At 42.6% G+C, this 19,303-nt stretch overlaps 4 protein-coding genes across 4 annotated transcripts in view; 3 read left to right on the top strand and 1 right to left on the bottom strand.

Moving 5' to 3' along the window:
* The window catches only part of LOC6034650 (cytadherence high molecular weight protein 3), a 118,329-nt gene that overhangs the window by 72,529 nt on the left and 26,497 nt on the right, over positions 1-19,303 (top strand). The window lies entirely within an intron of this gene.
* On the bottom strand, positions 3,753-4,143 carry LOC6034649 (cuticle protein 19). Its single transcript, XM_001844887.2, has 2 exons — positions 4,115-4,143; positions 3,753-4,058 (listed from the first exon to the last, which is right to left on the bottom strand). Exons 1-2 carry the CDS (start codon positions 4,121-4,123, stop codon positions 3,753-3,755), a joined length of 315 nt encoding a protein of 104 aa, XP_001844939.2. The 5' UTR covers positions 4,124-4,143.
* On the top strand, positions 11,436-11,939 carry LOC119769357 (cuticle protein 19-like). The gene is made up of 2 exons (XM_038261403.1): positions 11,436-11,545; positions 11,607-11,939. Exons 1-2 carry the CDS (start codon positions 11,537-11,539, stop codon positions 11,937-11,939), a joined length of 342 nt encoding a protein of 113 aa, XP_038117331.1. The 5' UTR covers positions 11,436-11,536.
* On the top strand, positions 18,414-18,805 carry LOC119769359 (cuticle protein 19-like). Its single transcript, XM_038261405.1, has 2 exons — positions 18,414-18,440; positions 18,500-18,805. The coding sequence occupies exons 1-2, from the start codon at positions 18,432-18,434 to the stop codon at positions 18,803-18,805; spliced, it is 315 nt and encodes a 104-aa protein (XP_038117333.1). The 5' UTR covers positions 18,414-18,431.

Here is a 19,303-nt window from a genome sequence, read left to right as displayed (position 1 = left end):
TGGCCCTTTCGAAATGTTAGCTATGTTTCAAAAAAATCAATAATATTGTTCTCGAAAAGATTTTTTTTAATTAGGTCGACGGAAATATTAAAAATTAAAAATTAAAAATTTTAATAAAAATATTAGTCTAACTGACTGAAAACACTTTAAATTGCATTTCTCTGCATTTAAACTCATATTATGCATGTTTGGAATCGATAGTATCGATTGATTGTAAATTATACAAAATAAAACAATTAAGCAAACTTATCATTTTAAAAAATTAAAAAAAATATTTATTTATATAATTGACGATAACACGAGTGAAGAATTTATTTCTTGCCCACTAATTCATGCAACGCACTAGGGTGTAAAATCGTTGCAATTATCAGCAATTTATGGGGTTTCCTCCCTCGATCAACACAATCTCACAAAGCAAAAAATAAAATGCCGAAGGCAATTATGTTTATTTTGCGCCGTTTCAACGCATGCCACTTGCGTAGAACTCGTTAAAAAAATAAACGAACGAGTTGGTCCAACAACGATTTTAACCTTAAATTCATGAAAAAAAATTTCAGATAAAATTGCAAGTTTCTGCAATCTTTTTTTGAGAAAATGGGATTAAATGGGAAGTGTTTCATCAACCAAATATTTTTTAAAATTATGTTTTGCTCTTTTAAAACTACATAAATTTTAATAAAACAAAGTCAAAACATAAATTATTTACCGTATCAATAAAACTGCTCGATCTCCAAGCGTTACCTATCCCAACTTATCGTGAGTTTTTAATCTTTTGCCGTGTTGAGTTCGATTTTTTCTCTTGTTCTGCCAGCCCACCCCAAGGCAAATAAGATATTATCGGCTTTTAATTATGCAATTTGTATCCGATCACAGTGCTGCAGACATGGGTTGAATGAGCTTACTTATAAATTGATCTTATTCAGAACGAATTAAAAAACAGCTTTCACGAAATCTTAAAAAGTTTTAAAACTTAAAAAAAAACGTACCCCTCTTCGATTTGCATGAAACTTTGCCAAAGAGGTAATTCTAGTCCCTGATCACTAGGGTGACAAGAAAAACTTAAAATTTTGGAAAATCTGAAGAGATACCACACGGCTTGATTCTTTAGGCAATCATAAGTATCTGTGCCAATTTTGAGCCAAATCGGTTACGGTTAAGGGGTCGCTTTTTATCGTTGAAATTTATATACCGTAAACCGGGGTGACTTTGATAGGAATTCAATTTGTTTTTAGAATATTTTCCAACAGGTAAGGTTTTTCTCAATATTATTTTTTTTAAACATGTACTGGGGTAGACCACACAAAGTCCATACACTATTTCGGAAAAAAAATTCAATAATGTTTAGAAAAATAGTTACGTTAAAAATTCTTAGTTTAAATTCCGGGGTGACTTTGATAGTCATAGTTTTTATTGTTAAAATCATATTTAAGATGTTCAAATTTTATTTGTACGCTAAAGTAGCTGATATAGTTTTTAAGAAAAAAAATCAATGTTTATATTTAGTTAACTAAGTGAATAAGCTTTTTAGCAAAATACATATAAATTTTAGGTAAAATTGTTAATAAGTCGGAATTTTGCTTGAAATTTGTTAAAACTATTTTTGTTTGTAAAATTATCGATTTATATTGCATTTTATACTGAATTCGAAGCACGAATCACAAGTTTTCACATTTTACATGAAATTTGTTCAACTGAAATTGCCCCTATAAATTAGGAGATTTTTTTTAATTGTGTTTCAAAAACACATATTATTTATTATTTACTTTTTTACACCTTCTCCTAGTGGAAAATAGTCCAAAGAATCCGAAAATGCATTCCGTTTTCCGATTAAAAGTCATGTTCATTGAGAAAATCATGACACTTTGAGAAGTTTAAAATAATGACTTTCATCAACATTTTCTTAACTATAGTTAACTAACTTTTTAAACTTGTCAAAATTTTATGAAAAATTCTTCTTGAGGTACTTTGAACACTTCTCTACCAGGGTCAGTATGTTTCTGAACCATTCCTTACGTATTTTAATTGCACTCTTCATTTTGCGGAAAAATCGCAAACCTATCGAAGTCACCCCGGCTATCAAAGTCACCCCGTTTTACGGTATGGGGAGAAGGTAAAATGGGGAAACAATAAAAAGCGACCCCTTAACCTTAACCGATTTGGCTCAAAATTGGCACAGATACTTATTTTTGCCTAAGGAATCAAATCAGAGGGTATCCCTGATGTAGATTTTTTTTATTGTCACCCTATGCACCACACATAACCTTGCAACAAAGACCACAAAAGACCCGGTGGTCGTTAAAGTGGATTGCTTTGCTTTGCAATAAAAAAAAGTCACAAAAAAAACACAAAATTTTTAAATGAAAAACAAAATCAAAGTGCAAAATTTACTCTGCAAGTATATTTAGAGTTTTATTTGAACATGTCCCTAATTATAGCAAAACTCTTAGATTGTAGGACCTAGAAAAAAAACTCTATAAAACTCAAGTCTTGGTGTTAATATGGCACTGGCTTCTCATTTCACTTTAACGACGCCATTTTATGCAGCTTTCAGTTTCAATGCCTCACCGTTTGACATTTGCAGATCCTCAAAATCGATTTCAATCTTAAGAAAATCAATAAATATTTAAAAAAAAACTCCTTGCATTATTGTTATTCTTCATATGAAAGAAAATTCGATTTGATCGTGCTATCTTGTCACACTCTGCAACTGCGACAACTGACCAAAGGGATTTTAATCAGAACGCGTTTGACACACGAACATTCCCGACTTCTGTAAACATTTTTAGATATAACTCGGGACTCCAGCGACCAAATTCAACCAAACTTCAGGACCATGCACAAAATGTTGTTAGCATTGCGTGGTCTATTTTTTGTTTATACATTAAAACGCGTTTTTTTCGGAACGTCAAAGAGCGACAGGTGACAAGAAAGAACGACTTCGTCGATATGATTTTACACTGCATCTTTTAATTTAGTTATTTATTTTGAAGAACTCTCATAATACATTTGTTTAACAACAACGAAAACCCTTGCAAAATTAATAATCACAAAATAAAATAAAACCATTGTTAAACATGAAAAAAAAACTATTTGCTAAAATCACACCGTCCACTGATAGCACAACCAGCGGAGGTGAAGACAATTTGCGAGAACTTCTCCGCACACCGCACCGCACCGTTGACAGTGACAGTGAAGGTCTCCTGCCGCGGCGTGATGCCACGTCGTCAGTTGACACCCGCAAGGCCGGCGGATGGCACATGTTGGGGGGCCGGCCGAGAAAATTGAGCATAATCTCTTCCTCATTGTTCTCGTCGTGATGGCCAGACAGGTCTAGCCATGAGGTGCAAAGTGAGTTCTCTGGAAAATTTCCTGAATTGATTTTCAGGAAAATTTATCACTTATGTGAAAATAACAATGCAAAGATTGCATTTAATAGTTATTTTTTAATTAAGTCTAAACTTTTTGGGATGTTTTCATTTTACAGAGAAAACAATTCGCACAACTTGTTTCAGTATCTACGTGTCGTCAAGTACGACAGTGCGTGAGGTTCCCTGCCTCGTAAAAGCTAATTGACCATAATTATTCTTCCGTTTGCTTGACAGACACTTGGAAAACAATTTCTTGGCGAAGAATTGCTTGACGAGTTTAACGTGGATGGAATAATCATCAAAAATATGGCAGCAGTTGACATTGGGATGAAATGGGAAGAGAGGATTCAGACTTTATTACAGGGATTTCAGTACAAAGTACTCTTAGTAGTGCTGCTTAATGTTGGAGTAGCTCTCGCCATGGGGATGATGGGCATGACCCACTCGCTGGACATGGGGCTGGAATCCGGTCTTGTGGTCCGAGCTGTAGTCCACGACACGGTGGGTTCCATCGGCCTCATCCACGGTGTACTGTCCCTTAACGTGGTCACCCTCACGGGACTCCCACTGGCTCTTGTGGTCGTGGGTGTGCGAGTCCTTAACTCCGTACTCGTATTTGTAGCTCGGATGGCTGTTGTAGTCCTCGTAGGCCAGGACGGCGACGGCCAGACAGGCAACCAGGGCGATGATCTGTTACAAAACAAAGGTCAATCACTCGCACCAAAACCACCTCCATCAAAACCTACCTTGAACATCTTGAATCTCCGCTAAATTTCTTTCGGTTTGTTTGGGGCGTGTAGCTGCTCGTAGACTGATGTCGGTTTCAAATGGTCACAGAATTTTTATACTCCGAAAAACTTGGAAGCCGTTGTCGAGTTTTGTCGTGCCGGCGTGGTTCGATTTCCACTCTCGTTTTCCATTTTCCACGGCAATGGCGACGGTCATGTGAATATGTGCTGCTGCCGCCAGGTTTGGGTCTGGGTGGCCACACGACGGAAACCTTGGTTGCCGGTCTTACCTCGACGGCGGCGCGCCAGTCACATTGACCAATGAACCGTTTCGGCAAACCGCAATCAAATGGTTCTCGGAGAGTCCGGTGGTTACCAAGTGGAGCTCGTTGGGGGCATGTGTGTTGGGTGGCGTTCTGGGTTTTTGATGAAATTTTTGTTTATGGGGAATTTTGTCAATCGATTTTTGTTATGCAATACATTTCCAAGCAGTATATGGTATCGTTTTGTTTTGCTGTACGGTTTTCGAAGTAACGAGCACGTTCAAAAAATCCTGAACTGCAAATTGGAGACAAATGACGGTGTTTTGAAGATTTAGTTTTTCGTTTTTTTTTTTCGTGAATTTTGGTTTGGGGCGTTCGGTGTCTTAAACAACCAAATGAAGGAGAGTTGCAGCCGAGGTGTGTTGTTGGCCATCCCATCAGCATAATAAGAAGCAGCTGGAAAACCTTTCTAGAGTAACGGCTCTGGATATTCTGGTCATCACGTTTACCAGTTCAATATGTGCGGAGAACTTCGGTCAAAACATTAAGGAGGAGCCTTCTACTTATTTGGTGAGATCAATCCAAAAAAAACTGATATTGCATTTATCATTGCCACTTAACTAAATACACGCTGATTCCATTTTTGCCTTATGGGATTGGAAGTTTAAAGATAGGTCGAGGACCCGTCAGCTTCTTGCCCTATGTTTAGGCGGGGCCGGACAATGCCCAATGACCTCGGAATTGGACCGCAAGGAGCTCTGTCATTCTGAAATGGGTCATTGGAAGCAGCGCGAGGGCTAACACCACCTAATAACCGGGACTGAGATAAGTTGTATCAGCATAAACCAAGTCTGATACAGATTATACTTTCCCATAATTTCGTAGCCGGCCTACGGATATTGGATTGGTTGAACACACACACACACACACGCAATACATTCCCAAGCAGTATTTCGGGAGTTCCAACTCCGGCTCGAACCAACATAAGAAGTGATCGTTTCCCTTCTGGGTTCGATTGCTTAATAAATGAGAGATTGTGTATCATTACTAGCTGGACATTATCAGGAAACCTTAGGGAAGGCAAACTGGACACTTAATCTGCTTTGTAAATGCCAGATTCATTACTCTTCAAAGATGTTCTCCTCAGAAACTGGGACACATTTACAAAAACAAATACCGAAGCTTTATATTTAATATGATTAGGGATGCGAAATGGTCAGGGTGTAGTAAACTCTAGTTTTATTTTACAGTAATAGGGAAAATTTTCATATGTTTGGCAGGTTAAGGGTCCTTTCCTAACTCCGTCCAATTTAATGATTTTCTTGCTTGATCACTTCTTGTTGAGCTAATGATATTCGCGTTCAGTTGAAAACGCATTTAAGACGCCGTAATTGAACGTCAATGTGCTGATATGCCAATATTAGATGGTTGAAAGAATAACATGCTTGTAACATGCTAATTTCCTGTGTCATTCAAAGTCTTTTAAGAACTTTTGCTTTAGAGGGCAGACAAGATGTCACCCAGACGATGATCGCGATTTAAGATCTATAAAGCGTCAAATTTAAACTTAACGGTGCACATCAATCAAACCTTCTGCACCCAGATTATTGTTACAGACATTTTAGTATCATCACAACTACTGGAACTTTCGATTTAATTTTTTATTCATCCCCTAAACTACTATTTCCAAAAAGTTTAACAAAAAGAAATTGGCAATTTTATAATTAAATTATTTCAGGGTTGGATCCGTAAGTTCAACAATTTTGGAATAAAAAGACAAAAACTTGCTTGGTTGCTATGTACCCTTGAATAAGTTTTTTTTTTAAATTGTACTCAGTAAAAAAAACAATGAAAAAGTTGGCAGATAGTCTTCTAAAAAAAATTTTTTTATAGGTAAAATGTATCGTTAAATTGTGTTAAATTTCCAACTTTCTATGTGTGATTGAACACATTCCATGATATTGATGTAAAATTACATCGAAAAAAAGGGATCAACATTTCAATAATCCAACTTTTTTTTTGCTGTGTGCCTACGATATGTCGTTTTCAAGGAAAAATGGACAAGTTCACATGACCCCCAGGAAAATTTGCGGAAAATAAAATTTCCATAAATGACCTTTCTATAGATATGGTTTATGACATCCAGGTGTGCCATCATTATTATTTTTTTAATTTGTTTATATAATAAATGGTTGAGCAATTTCCAGAACCTTGACCAAATAACTTCTAAACTTCCTTTTCCCCTTTTCAAAAAATAGTGGGAGATTTTATTTCATTCATTTCAAAGTTCAATGCATGCAATAAATTTTGACATAAGCCAAAACATAAAAATGTACCTCTGGGATTTTTTTCAAATATCCAATAGAATTTTTTGACTATTATTCAATGCGACTCTATGAATAAGGCAAATGTCTTTGTTAGGGTTGTCTTTTTGGCTGAATTGTTCAGGGTTTATTTGTTTGTTGCTTTTCTATATCTGAAATGCTTTGAATTTCAAAATTTTGTTAGACAATTTTAAGAATATTGAGCTTACCACATAATTCCATGATTCGAAAGATTCATACTTTTCCAAGATAAAAGCTACAAACCTGTAAACGAATAACGTGTTGGAATATTTTCATGATTAGAAAGTTTCGGATAAATAAATTAAGATCAAAAATTGTACTTTTGAAACGATTGTAGCAATAACATGATTGCAAGAATATTCCATCCAAAAATTTAAAATTACAAATTCCAAAGTTGAAAAAGGATTAGAAAATTAATTTAACAATACATGACGCACGTTCAAAAAATGAAAAAGAAATGAAACAGAGAAAGGATTCAGCAATAAAAACTAAAACAGTGTATGATTTCAAAAATCCTCTTTTTTATTTCAGTCTGTCAATTGTGCCAGTATGACTTTAGTAGTGCTGCTTAATGTTGGAGTAGCTCTCGCCATGGGGATGATGGGCATGACCCACTCGCTGGACATGGGGCTGGAATCCGGTCTTGTGGTCCGAGCTGTAGTCCACAACACGGTGGGATTGCCTGTCTGACCGTCGCCGTCTTGGCTTACGAGGACTTCAACAGCCATCCGAGCTACAAATACGAGTACGGAGTTAAGGACTCGCACACCCACGACCACAAGAGCCAGTGGGAGTCCCGGGATGGTGACCACGTTAAGGGACAGTACACGCTGGATGAGGCCGATGGAACCCACCGTGTCGTGGACTACAGCTCGGACCACAAGACCGGATTCCAGCCCCATGTCCAGCGAGTGAGTCATGCCCATCATCCCCATGGCGAGAGCTACTCCAACATTAAGCAGCACTACTGAGCGAATTTCTTTAGAAAAGGAATATGATGCCATCATAGTCAAATATAAAGTTGATCTTGAATAGTATCTTCTTAAAACCTTTTTGTTTTTGTAATAAGTTTAAACATTTTTCTCATTGTTGTGAATCTTCAGTCCACTACTTGTTTATAGATTTTTTATTTTTGTTTTGTTTTGTATTATCAATAGCACTCCTGCAATGAAAAATAGCACTCCTGCAATGAAAAATCGTCACATTCTTATTTTTTTATATTGAAACAATGGGAAACTATGTAAAGCATCACACAATCGTGAAAATTTTACCTGACATGGGCTAATGAAGATTGAAACTTATGCAACTCTTTTTATGATTTTACATGCTGATTTATTTTGCTTGCAGAAATTCTTTATATTTGATAAAATACAGATAACTCTAGAGGTAATTAATTCTCCTAGAAATGAAAACGATTTTCCATCTATAAATTGAAAATGTTGTCTTATGCAACGTGGGAATAAGGACGTCGAAAATAGCTACTTCATTCGTGAATGGCACCATAAAAATATTTATTTTTAACCAGAGATCGTTCTTATCTACATTTTTGGCATTTTCAAAAAAAAAAATGCGATTTTAAATTAAATACTTTTCCTGTGATTTTACAGTGACAAAATCACCTTCTTATCATTAGGCCGGTACAAATATAATTTCAAAATTCAAGCCTAATTTTTTGTTTTAAAAAAAGGCGAGAAGTTTCAAAAAATGCTTATAGATCACTACAAATTTGGTACAATCAAAAATTTGTAAAATATCAATGAATTTATTTACGTATAATATTTTTTTTAACGATTACGGGAATTGATTTCTTTCTGTGTGTAATAATACTTAAGGGTTCGGGGTACTCAACGAAGTTCTTTTTTCTTCTTTTAAAATCGTTGAATTTACAGATCCAACCCTGCAACAATTTGATTGTCAAATTAGTTCAATTTAGTTATAAATATATTTTTAGACAAAGTTTCAATTCAATTCAATTCGGTTTTATTAGTGAATAATCATGGTACTATTTGTCCATTCGCAGTACATAACAGAGATTTGGAGTTCCTTTCAGCTGTGTGTTAATTCTCAATCCATTTTGGAACGATTATTGCTTATCACTAAGAGATTGCCAAGAGTAAGAAAAAGATTAGAAAAACTTACTGAAATTGCAAAGGAAAGGGGATAGAAATAGAAAAAGCTTAAACTAGATCACAGTTTTTTTATCTATTGTAGATGTGCTTAATCATAAGCTCCCCGAGGGCCAGAAATTGCTCCGCCTTGTTACGGCAGGTCCGGAACCGCGTCATCATCTCACCCGCCAGAGCAAAAAACTCCGGCAAGGTGAAGAGATCTTCCCCGGTTACTTCTTGCTGGGCCGCATCGCCGCTACCGGCAGCGACCACGCTGGCGAACGATCGCCCCATCCAGGAGGGAACGCTGGGTTGTCCGCTGGAACCGTACGCTGTCCAGCTGCAGGAACGGCAGAGCTCGTATTCCGCTGAGAAGGGTGGGATGCTGCTGCTTTCTTCTTCCTCTTTTCCTGCTCCTCGAGGTACGCCATGCGCGCGACGCATCCGCGGTAATTACCGGTATGGTTGCCGTCACAGTTGGCGCACTTAATGCGCGCCTTGGTTTGCTCTGCCTTGTCCCCCAAGTCCGCCTTGCACGGCAGTGCACACTTCTCCGAGAGGTGTGTTTCACCGCACTTCACGCAGCGGGGCGGGAGGTTGCAGTTCCGCGAGCCGTGGCCGAACTTCTGGCAACGGTGGCATTGCGCTACGTCCATTGGGTTTTGGAGTAAAACCGCCAGTTTACCCAAAACCGTCCAACGCCTTAGTCCGTCGCAGGTCTTGGATTTTGACGGTGCCGCGGTCGAAGTACAACAGGTACAGAGTGTGCGTACCTGTGACTGTTGTCTTGCGCGAGAGCACTTTTATCTCCCGTGGCGTTATTCCGGCACCCGAGAGGTGTTCCTTCAGGTCGGCGATTGGGCGGTCTTGGTAGCCCTGCAGGACTACCTTAACCGCGGTCTTCTCAACTGGATCGAATGTGTAGAACTTGAAGTTGCTACACTTCAGTTCTTTCACCACCAGGTCGAAATTCTTTTTGTTGAAAGTAATCACTTGTACTTTCGATTTTCCAATTTTCAGACTATATTGGAGGCCTTCCAGCAACTCGTCAACATCGTCCGCCAACGTATCCAAAACAAAAATTGGAGGTGGTCGCCGTTCCTTCGGAGAATTATCTTTTTTTTTGTCGTATTACCTTTTTTTGCGTGCACGTCGATCATCGTCGTCGTCGTCGGTAGTGCTGCTACCGTCGGTGTTGTTGTTGTTGGTTTCCTCGTCACTCAGTCTCGCGAACTTGTTACTGGTGGGAATGTTGGCGGATGTTGATGCGCCACCGGTCGACAGATTGCCGGAAGTACCTGAGCGGAGTCTGCTTCTTATAGGGCTGCGATCCTGGACACGGTAATTAGCGTGCAATAACTCCGGATTGAAACCATCAGCGCACACGCTCCCCTGCGCGATGGCGGACGACGCGGCGGCGTTGTTTTGTTTACCTTTTTGCACTCGGCCGGTAGACGAACTTCGCGGGTTTTTCGAGGCCGCACTCGAACTGCCACGGCCACGTTTAGACAAAGTTACGGTACCATAATCAGGGGTGACATTAGGTTTGGGGGAGAGATAAGGCCATACAAATTTCTGCATTTTTGTATGACCCAATTTCACCACAGACCAAATGTCACCCCTGATGACGGTATGAATGAAAATGTATGCCAATAGTTCCCATTGTTTTTGAGATACGAAAATATTTGCAACGTAAATCTCGATGCACCACTCTCTGGTTGATGTGCTCTGTTATACAATTAAAAAGGATGTTGAGCTCAAAAATCAATTTTATTTACAACAAGTCTGTCAACGATTCTAGTAGTGCTGCTTAATGTTGGAGTAGCTCTCGCCATGGGGATGGTGGGCATGACCCACTCGCTGGACATGGGGCTGGAATCCGGTCTTGTGGTCCGAGCTGTAGTCCACAACACGGTGGGTTCCATCGGCCTCATCCACGGTGTACTGTCCCTTAACGTGATCTCCCTCTCGGGACTCCCACTGGCTCTTGTGGTCGTGGGTGTGCGAGTCCTTAACTCCGTACTCGTACTTGTAGCTCGGATGGCTGTGGTGGTAATCTTCATGGCCCTGATCTCCTCCGTAGTACTGGGCAGAGGCAACAACGGCCAGACAGGCAACCAGAGCGATGATCTTTTGAGTGAAGAACGGTTTAAGAAGTTTGCTTTAATCCAGTTGATAAGATATTACCTTGAACATCTTGGATCTCCTGTATTCCTAATGAATGTTTCAATTAGATGGTTATTAGTGAACTGATGCCAATTGTTCGCCAGCTAAACCATTTTATACTTTATTGGACTTCGTTCCTCTATCGTTTCAGTTTTCCTTCTTATGTACCGTTTGTCTTAGCTCACATGTGAGGAAAGCGCAGAAGGAAAATTAATAAATTTTCACCTAACTCGCTTTAGTAAGTAAACTGACCGTAACGAACCGTCACTCAAATCAAATAAAAATCGCAAAAGAATCGTTGACACGCAGCGCAATTAATTGGAGGAATGTCTAAATCGGATCAACCACATAATATGGCTGCAACATGAGTGACAGGTTTCAACCGTTTGGTGGTTGCATTGTATTTGGCTGGCAATGAGCATTATTTTTTTAGAAGAGAGTGTTCGTAAAAGGAGTGAAAATGTTTTTATATATAAACTGTACTGTAGTCCACAACAGTCACAGTTTGCATTCTATACTCAAATTAAACAGTTCAAGTCGTTTAACAGGAGATCCAAGATGTTCAAGGTAGAGTTAAAGTTGTTAGATCCTGCAATCAATTTACTCACAACCCCATACAAACACTTAGATCATCGCTCTGGTTGCCTGTCTGGCCGTTGTTGCCTCTGCCCAGTACTACGGAGGAGATCACGGCCATGAAGATTATCACCACAGCCATCCGAGCTACAAGTACGAGTACGGAGTTAAGGACTCGCACACCCACGACCACAAGAGCCAGTGGGAGTCCCGTGAGGGAGACCACGTTAAGGGACAGTACACCGTGGATGAGGCCGATGGAACCCACCGTGTTGTAGACTACAGCTCGGACCACAAGACCGGATTCCAGCCCCATGTCCAGCGAGTGGGTCATGCCCATCATCCCCATGGCGAGAGCTACTCCAACATCAAGCAGCACTACTGAATGAAGAGACAATAAATAAGAGCAATTGAAAATGAATTTCGTTTTGTTTATTATTTTTTTTAATTCCATCATGTTTAGTTATAAATTTATAAAAATAATATATCTGGATAGTGAACCAATATTATTTTCGAAAAATCATAATAATTGTCCTTTATTATATGAGCACTGGTGCATGCGAATTTGGCCGTTTTGGTCTTAGGATCCCATAAAACACTTTTGAAAATTATGAAGTTAAGTTGTACCTCTAAAGTTATGCTAAAAATCTATTTTACTTAGGGCCTTGAATATTGTAAAAAGAAAGTTTTTCAGAAGAAAACCTTGATATTATAATTTTTTAAAAAGTTATTTAAAAGAACTTTCCACTGCGTTCAAAAGATTGATTATCCGACAACTTGTTGAAAGTATACACACTTAAGTGTTTGTTTTTTAAAGACTGATATCAGATGTTTAGATTAAAATGATTTCCGCATCAATCATGCGACCCATCGTTGGGCTCATAATCATAAGTCTAATAGATTGAAGATCTGAAAACGCTATTTAGAGGAGAGTTATGATTAAATCTTGCTTACTTTTTCAAAAGGTCCTATGTACAATGAGAACCAATAGTGCATTGGTTGTTTTGAAATAGAAATCTAGATATGAAGTTAAAATTACAGATCTTTTGTAGCTCGTGCATTTCAACTTTACACATTTTTTTTCTAATTTACAATTGATTTTAACAAACTTAAATACCCAAAAAATTTAAGCTGTGAATTTCAAATGTTTTAAAAAATCTGACAAAGTCACCCAGGTTAACCAGTTTATGGTTTTTGAGGATGTACAAATACTTTAACACCCTCTTAACAAATGTACATAAAGATAAAAGGTATGCACAAAACAACACAAAAAACAATTTTAATGTCGATGCCCGTGTGCTCTCTTCTACTATCTAGATAGGAACCCCAGCAAGCTTAGTAAAAAAGTGCTCACCAGCATCGATGTTTGTAACCAATTGAAAATTTCAAAAGAAATTCCACATACGAATATTAAATTTTCATTTTCATTTCATTTCATTTCATTTATTGGATTGTTTTGGCAAAAACATCAGTGCAGTAATTATCCTAAGCTGAGATATGGGGTACCTTTCAACAGCTGACTAATTCAAACGGTGTTAGAGTTTACTGGTACACGAGAGAAAAATTGAGCAAGGGAAGGAAAAAAGTTACAAAATAACCTTCGAAATTGCTAATAGATAGGGGATAGTTAGAGGAAAGGAGGTAATTCTTATTCTAATATCACATCAAGGGGACATCCGCTGCAGCAGAGGATTAGCTGAGGTGGCACACCCCATCCAAAACTTTGGAAGCACTCGTAGAAGCCAATCGTCAATCAGCTCCATCTTCGCCATCCTGTGGACGTCGTCAGTCGGGTGGAAGGGATCCAGGTTTAACACCATCTTCAGCAGCCGGTTCTGCTTCACTTGCAGTTTCTTCCGATGTGAAGCAGCGCAATCGTGCCACGCCGGGTATGCATACGTCATCGCCGGTTTGAGCACCGTCTTGTAGAGCAGCAGTTTCGAGTTGCGGTCCAAGTAGGAACACCGTTTCACAAGCGGGTAGAGCATCCTGGTGATCTTGTCGCACTTGGTCGTGGCGTTCTTGATGTGTTTCGCGAACGTCAGCTTCTTGTCCAGGGCGGCCCCCAGGTACTTGACGTCCTCCGACCATGGCACATGGCTACCCCACACTGAAACCTCCCTGCGCGGAAGGTAGCGTGGGCTTCGCTTGCGTGTGAAGAAGATCGCTTGCGACTTCTCGGCATTTGTCTTCATCTTCCACTTCTTCTGGTAGCGTTCGATGGCGTTTTGGGCAGCTTGCAGCTTGGTCACGACGATGGTTGGGTCGGAGTCTGACGCGAGGAATCCCGTGTCGTCGGCAAAAAGGAAGTAGCTGACGCCATTGATCATTGCCAAGTCCGCCGTGAATATGTTGTAGAGCGTGGGACTAAGGACGGCACCTTGCGGGACGCCGAAGAGAACTTCGTGCCGGTCCGACACATGTCCGTTTACCACAACGTGGTACGATCGGTTTTGGAGGAACGAGCGGACGATCTTCAGGATGTACAGCGGAAAGTTGGCGAGATACATCTTGTGCAGGATTGCTTCTTGCCACACTGAGTCGTACGCTTTCTCGACGTCCAAGAGCACCATGCCGGCTGACTTGCGCCGCGCGAAGTTCGCGCGCACCTCCTTCACGAGCCGAACGAGCTGATGATTGGTGGAGTGCCCTCGCTTGAATCCGAACTGGGTGTCCGGAATAACCCGCGTGTTCTCCAAGTGTTGGTCGATGCGCACCAGAATTACCCGCTCCAGGAGTTTGCTGAGGGTTGGCAGCAGGCTGATCGGCCGATAGTTCGAGGGGTTAGTGGCGTCCTTATTTGGCTTCGGAATGCCTATCACCACCGCATGCTTCCACGCGGCTGGGAAGTATCCGAGTCGGACACAGGTGGAGAAGATCTTGGCGATGAAGATGTGCGCCTTCCGGGGAAGCCGCTTCAGCACGATGTTTCTCAGTTGATCCTGGCCCGGTGTTTTCTTCGCCTTCAGTCTTCGGATGAGCTGCGCCACCTCTTTGGGACGAACCAACCACGAATGGTTGTCCGCCAGCGGGGTCCGATCGATGGCATCGATGGAGTTGTTCACCTCTGCGACAGTCACTGGATCATCAGGCATCTGGTTGGTGTGAGCGCTAGCGAAACTGGCCGCCAGTAGTTTAGCCTTCTCGGATGAGGATGCGATGATATTTGTTCCCTTGCGCAAGGGAGGGCTGTACTTGGTCGTCTTCCTCAGGGCCTTGGTGATTCGCCAAAGCGTATCCCGATCGTCGTGCAGCGTCCGTAGCGTGTCCTTGAACTTGTTGAAGTTTGCCTGGTTGCACTCCTCTCGAATTCGCCGATTTAGCGACGACACGATGTCCTGGTAGATCGGGTCCCGTCTCCTGTACCATTGACGCCTTCGCGTGTTGCGGAGCGCGATCAGCCGGCGAGTGTCCTCCGGGATTGCAGCTGTTTGGTAGCTACGCTGTTGAACTTCTGGAACTGAAACAGCTTCGGCGTCCAGCAGGATCTTGGTGAAGAACTCTACCGCTGCGTCAACATCGGCTTCCGTGTTGAGGTCGGTGACTTCGGGGTTCAGCAAGTCCAGCTTCGCGTTTATCTCCCTTTGAAAGCGCGACCAGTCAGCACGAGCGTAGCAGCGAAATTTGGGGGATGACTGCTCAATCGGAGCTGACAAGCTGACGTCGAACAGCACAGGCTTGTGGTCTGACGAAAGCTCGTTCAAAGCGACCGGTTTTGTCATGTCCAGCAAGTTGTTGGAGAGCGCCAAGTCCAACGTCGAGGGTCGACCACGCCCCGCCGGGTGAAACGTGAAGGCGTCAGGGAAGTGGACGAAAAAGTTGCGGCTGGCTGCCTCCTGGAACATGACTGTTCCCGCTGTGTTTGCTCGTGCGCAGTTCCAGGAACGATGTCGAGCATTGAAATCACCGACCACGAAGAAAGGCTCGGTCCCTCGCGTGATGGTGGAAATGTCGCGGCGGAACTGTGTCCATGCTGAGCGCCGTCTTGCCCCGGGGAAGTAGGCAGCGATGATGTGTACGTTTCCGTCCGCTGTACTGACGGAAATGCCAACAGTTTCGATGACCTTGGTCGAAAAATCGAGCTCAGTGTGCGTTAGGCCCTTGCGGACCGCTATCAGGACGCCGCCGCCTCTTTCGGCATCGGCTGAGTCGCGGTCGAATCGAACACAACGGAACTTTGGATGGTAGAAGGCTTGTTCCTCGTGCAGCCAGGTTTCGGTCACGATTCCCACGTCCACGTCGTGCCGTTCCAGAAAATCAAAAAACTCTAGCTTCTTTCCGTGAACGGATCGTCCGTTCCAATTAGCCACGCGCAAGATATCTACAGCGTTAGACACTGTAGATATACTTGGCTGTAAGCTCCACGAGAGCTTCGAGTTGGTCAAGTCGCGATTTGCAGCTTTTCAGCCGGGCGAACACTTCTCTCGCAAGGGCGAGGAACTCAGACATTGTGAACAGATTGCTGTTGATGTTGTTGCTGCTCCCTTGGGACAGCGCTTCCGCGAATGTCATGGTCGATGTACCGACCGGTGAGTCGTTGCCGGTGCTACCGTTCTGCGGCACGGTGTTGCGGGGAGGGGTCAGGATTGGGGGTTTGGCGTTCCTGAGTTGTGCTTTCTTCTCGGCCAGTTTGGCCAAGTAGTTTTTCCGAGTTGGACAGCCACGGTAGTTCGCGGTGTGCTGGCCGCTGCAGTTCGCACACTTTATCGCTTCTCGCGTCACGCTCTTGTCCACCCTCGCCAGGTCCGCTTTGTTCGGCAGCCTGCACTCGGCCGAGAGGTGCTTCTCGCCACATTTCACACACAGCGCCGCAAGATTGCAGTTGCGCATTCCATGCCCGAAGCGTTGGCAACGGTGACATTGAACCGCATCTGTGGGTTTCCGCTCGTAGTAACGCCAACGAACGACGATGTTGAACACCGCCTTCACCTTTTGCAGATCGGACAACTTCACTGTCCCTTTGGCAAAGTGGAGAAGGTACAGCGCACTCTCCTCCAGCCCGGCAACTTTCCGCGAGAAGAGTTTAAGCTCCTGGACGTGGACACCGAGAACAGCCAGCTCAGTTTCCAGTTCAGCTTCGTCGTACACTGGCAGTCCCGAAAGGACTACTTTCATCGGCTGTTCAGCAGCGGGGGTGTACGTATGGTACTGGATGTTGGCACCCCGAAGGGCCGCGAGTGCACTTCGGAAGGTGTCTTCACCAGAGCAGATCAGCTGTACGCCAGTCTTCGTCGCCTTCATGTTGAACGCTGTTTGCTGGATTCGGCTTTGCCCCAGAAATTCGCGAAGCTGCCGGGTCGATTTTCCAACCACCGAGATAGGAGGGACACGTACCTTCTTTCCTTTTGCTGGTTCCCCGATTCGCAACACCGGGGGTGGTGTTGGATTTGGCGGCAACGAAATTGGGTCGTCACCCTGCTCATCCTCCAGCCCGTCGAATTGGTTGCTTGTCGGTATGTTGACTTCAATCACCTTCGTTGAACCGTCACAACCCTCGCTGGCGCTGTCTTCGGTGTCCATCGCAAGTGCCGCTGCTGCTGCCGCCGCTGCTGCTGCTGCCGCTGCCGCTGCCGCCGTCGTCGACCGCAGGTTGTACGGGTTCTTCGTCGGTGTTTCCTCTTCGAGGTTAGGGTCGTCGTCAAGCTTGCGTTTTTGTGCAATGTTCACTTGTACCGTTTGCGCCGTTTCTTCGGCCGCATTTTGCACTCCCGTGTCCGCGGAGTTCACCTGGTCCGACAGGATGCCGATTCGCAGGTAACCGAACCGTAAAACAGCGAAAAAATCGAAAAAATATGCACCACGAAAACGTTGGTTTGTTTACACTACCAAGTCAGGGTGTCAACTTCATATTAAATTTTCCAAAAATGTCAAATTCAACAGAAACTGATGAAAATTTTACCAATTACTGATGAACAACTATTTTTTACACAAAATCTGTCACCATTCTCAGATGTAATATAACATTTTATCTGTGCATAATTAGACAATAAATCAAGAACCATTTAGTAAACGAAAGTACAATTTACAGAAGATTTATTCAAACTAATTTTATTTTCACAAAGGTATCTGTCTAGTAGTGCTGCTTGATGTTGGAGTAGCTCTCGCCATGGGGATGATGGGCATGACCCACTCGCTGGACATGGGGCTGGAATCCGGTCTTGTGGTCCGAGCTGTAGTCTACAACACGGTGGGTTCCATCGGCCTCATCCAGGGTGTACTGTCCCTTAACGTGGTCTCCCTCACGGGACTCCCACTGGCTCTTGTGGTCGTGGGTGTGCGAGTCCTTAACTCCGTACTCGTATTTGTAGCTCGGATGGCTGTTGTAGTCCTCGTAGGCCAGGACGGCGACGGCCAGACAGGCAACCAGGGCGATGATCTGTTGAATTTGATATGAAGGTTAGAGTACGTCTATATTTCGAGTTTTGAATAACAAACCTTGAACATTTTGGATCTTTAGATTGGTTGAAATGGTTGGACTGAGCGATACTTGAAAACTGATAACTTTCAAAGCATTCATTCAGTTTTTATACTGTTTACTTTCCCATGTTCAGAATGCATTGCATGGTTTCCAATTGCTTAACTACCCATATGCACTTTTTGGAGAAACAAAATTCATACGGTAAACTGTGAAGGTGTCACCTTGTCATACGATTGGTTTATTTGCAGCAATAAGTTAATTAATTTTCAATAGAGTCGCTGGCCCAACACCAATTTCACTGCCATGCACTGGTCCAAGACACGGACAGAGTGGAAAGCAAACTCAGAGTCGGAAAATCGGAGAGCTAACGGTATAAAAAACTGAGAACCGTTTTCAATCGACATCAGTCAACTCACATCATTCTTACAGAACAAACCATCCCAAAACAAGTGATCCAAAATGTTCAAGGTAAGTTATTCAAAACCAAAAATATGTGCGAACTCTAAACTTCATAACGTTTTCAACAGGTCATCGCCCTTGTTGCCTGTCTGGCCATCGCCGTCCTGGCCTACGAGGACTTCAACAGCCATCCGAGCTACAAATACGAGTACGGAGTTAAGGACTCGCACACCCACGACCACAAGAGTCAGTGGGAGTCCCGGGATGGAGACCACGTTAAGGGACAGTACACCGTGGATGAGGCCGATGGAACCCACCGTGTTGTGGACTACAGCTCGGACCACAAGACCGGATTCCAGCCCCATGTCCAGCGAGTGGGTCATGCTCATCATCCCCATGGCGAGAGCTACTCCAACATTAAGCAACACTATTGAGAAGCTACTGGTCAAAAGAAGACGAGCCATTGAATAAAACTTTTGTAAAATACAAACCTATTCTTATTTTATATCATTTTCTCCTGTTTTTGTGACTAATCTCAATAAATGAAGAAATAATAATAAAATTCTTTCTCGCATCCTCTCTTCGATCTGCTGAAAAAAAAAAGTTTTTTTTTTACACAAATTTCGAAATATTGATGGGAGGCAATACATCAAAAGATTGAATAAGGCTAATTCTATCGTTTAATGATAGGGGTTTTTCGAAGAATCAAGATGCACTATCAATATTTGATCATAATTTATGTATTTGGGTTCCCATCCGGTGTAGCCATCCGAGCTACAAGTACGAGTACGGAGTTAAGGACTCGCACACCCACGACCACAAGAGCCAGTGGGAGTCCCGTGAGGGAGACCACGTTAAGGGACAGTACACCCTGGATGAGGCCGATGGAACCCACCGTGTTGTGGACTACAGCTCGGACCACAAGACCGGAT

The sequence above is a fragment of the Culex quinquefasciatus genome, chromosome 3 (genome assembly GCF_015732765.1).
Source record: "Culex quinquefasciatus strain JHB chromosome 3, VPISU_Cqui_1.0_pri_paternal, whole genome shotgun sequence".
NCBI classification, from domain to species: domain Eukaryota; kingdom Metazoa; phylum Arthropoda; class Insecta; order Diptera; family Culicidae; genus Culex; species Culex quinquefasciatus.
Note: the sequence above shows the minus strand (reverse complement) of the source record. Positions and strands in the feature narration are given on the sequence as shown.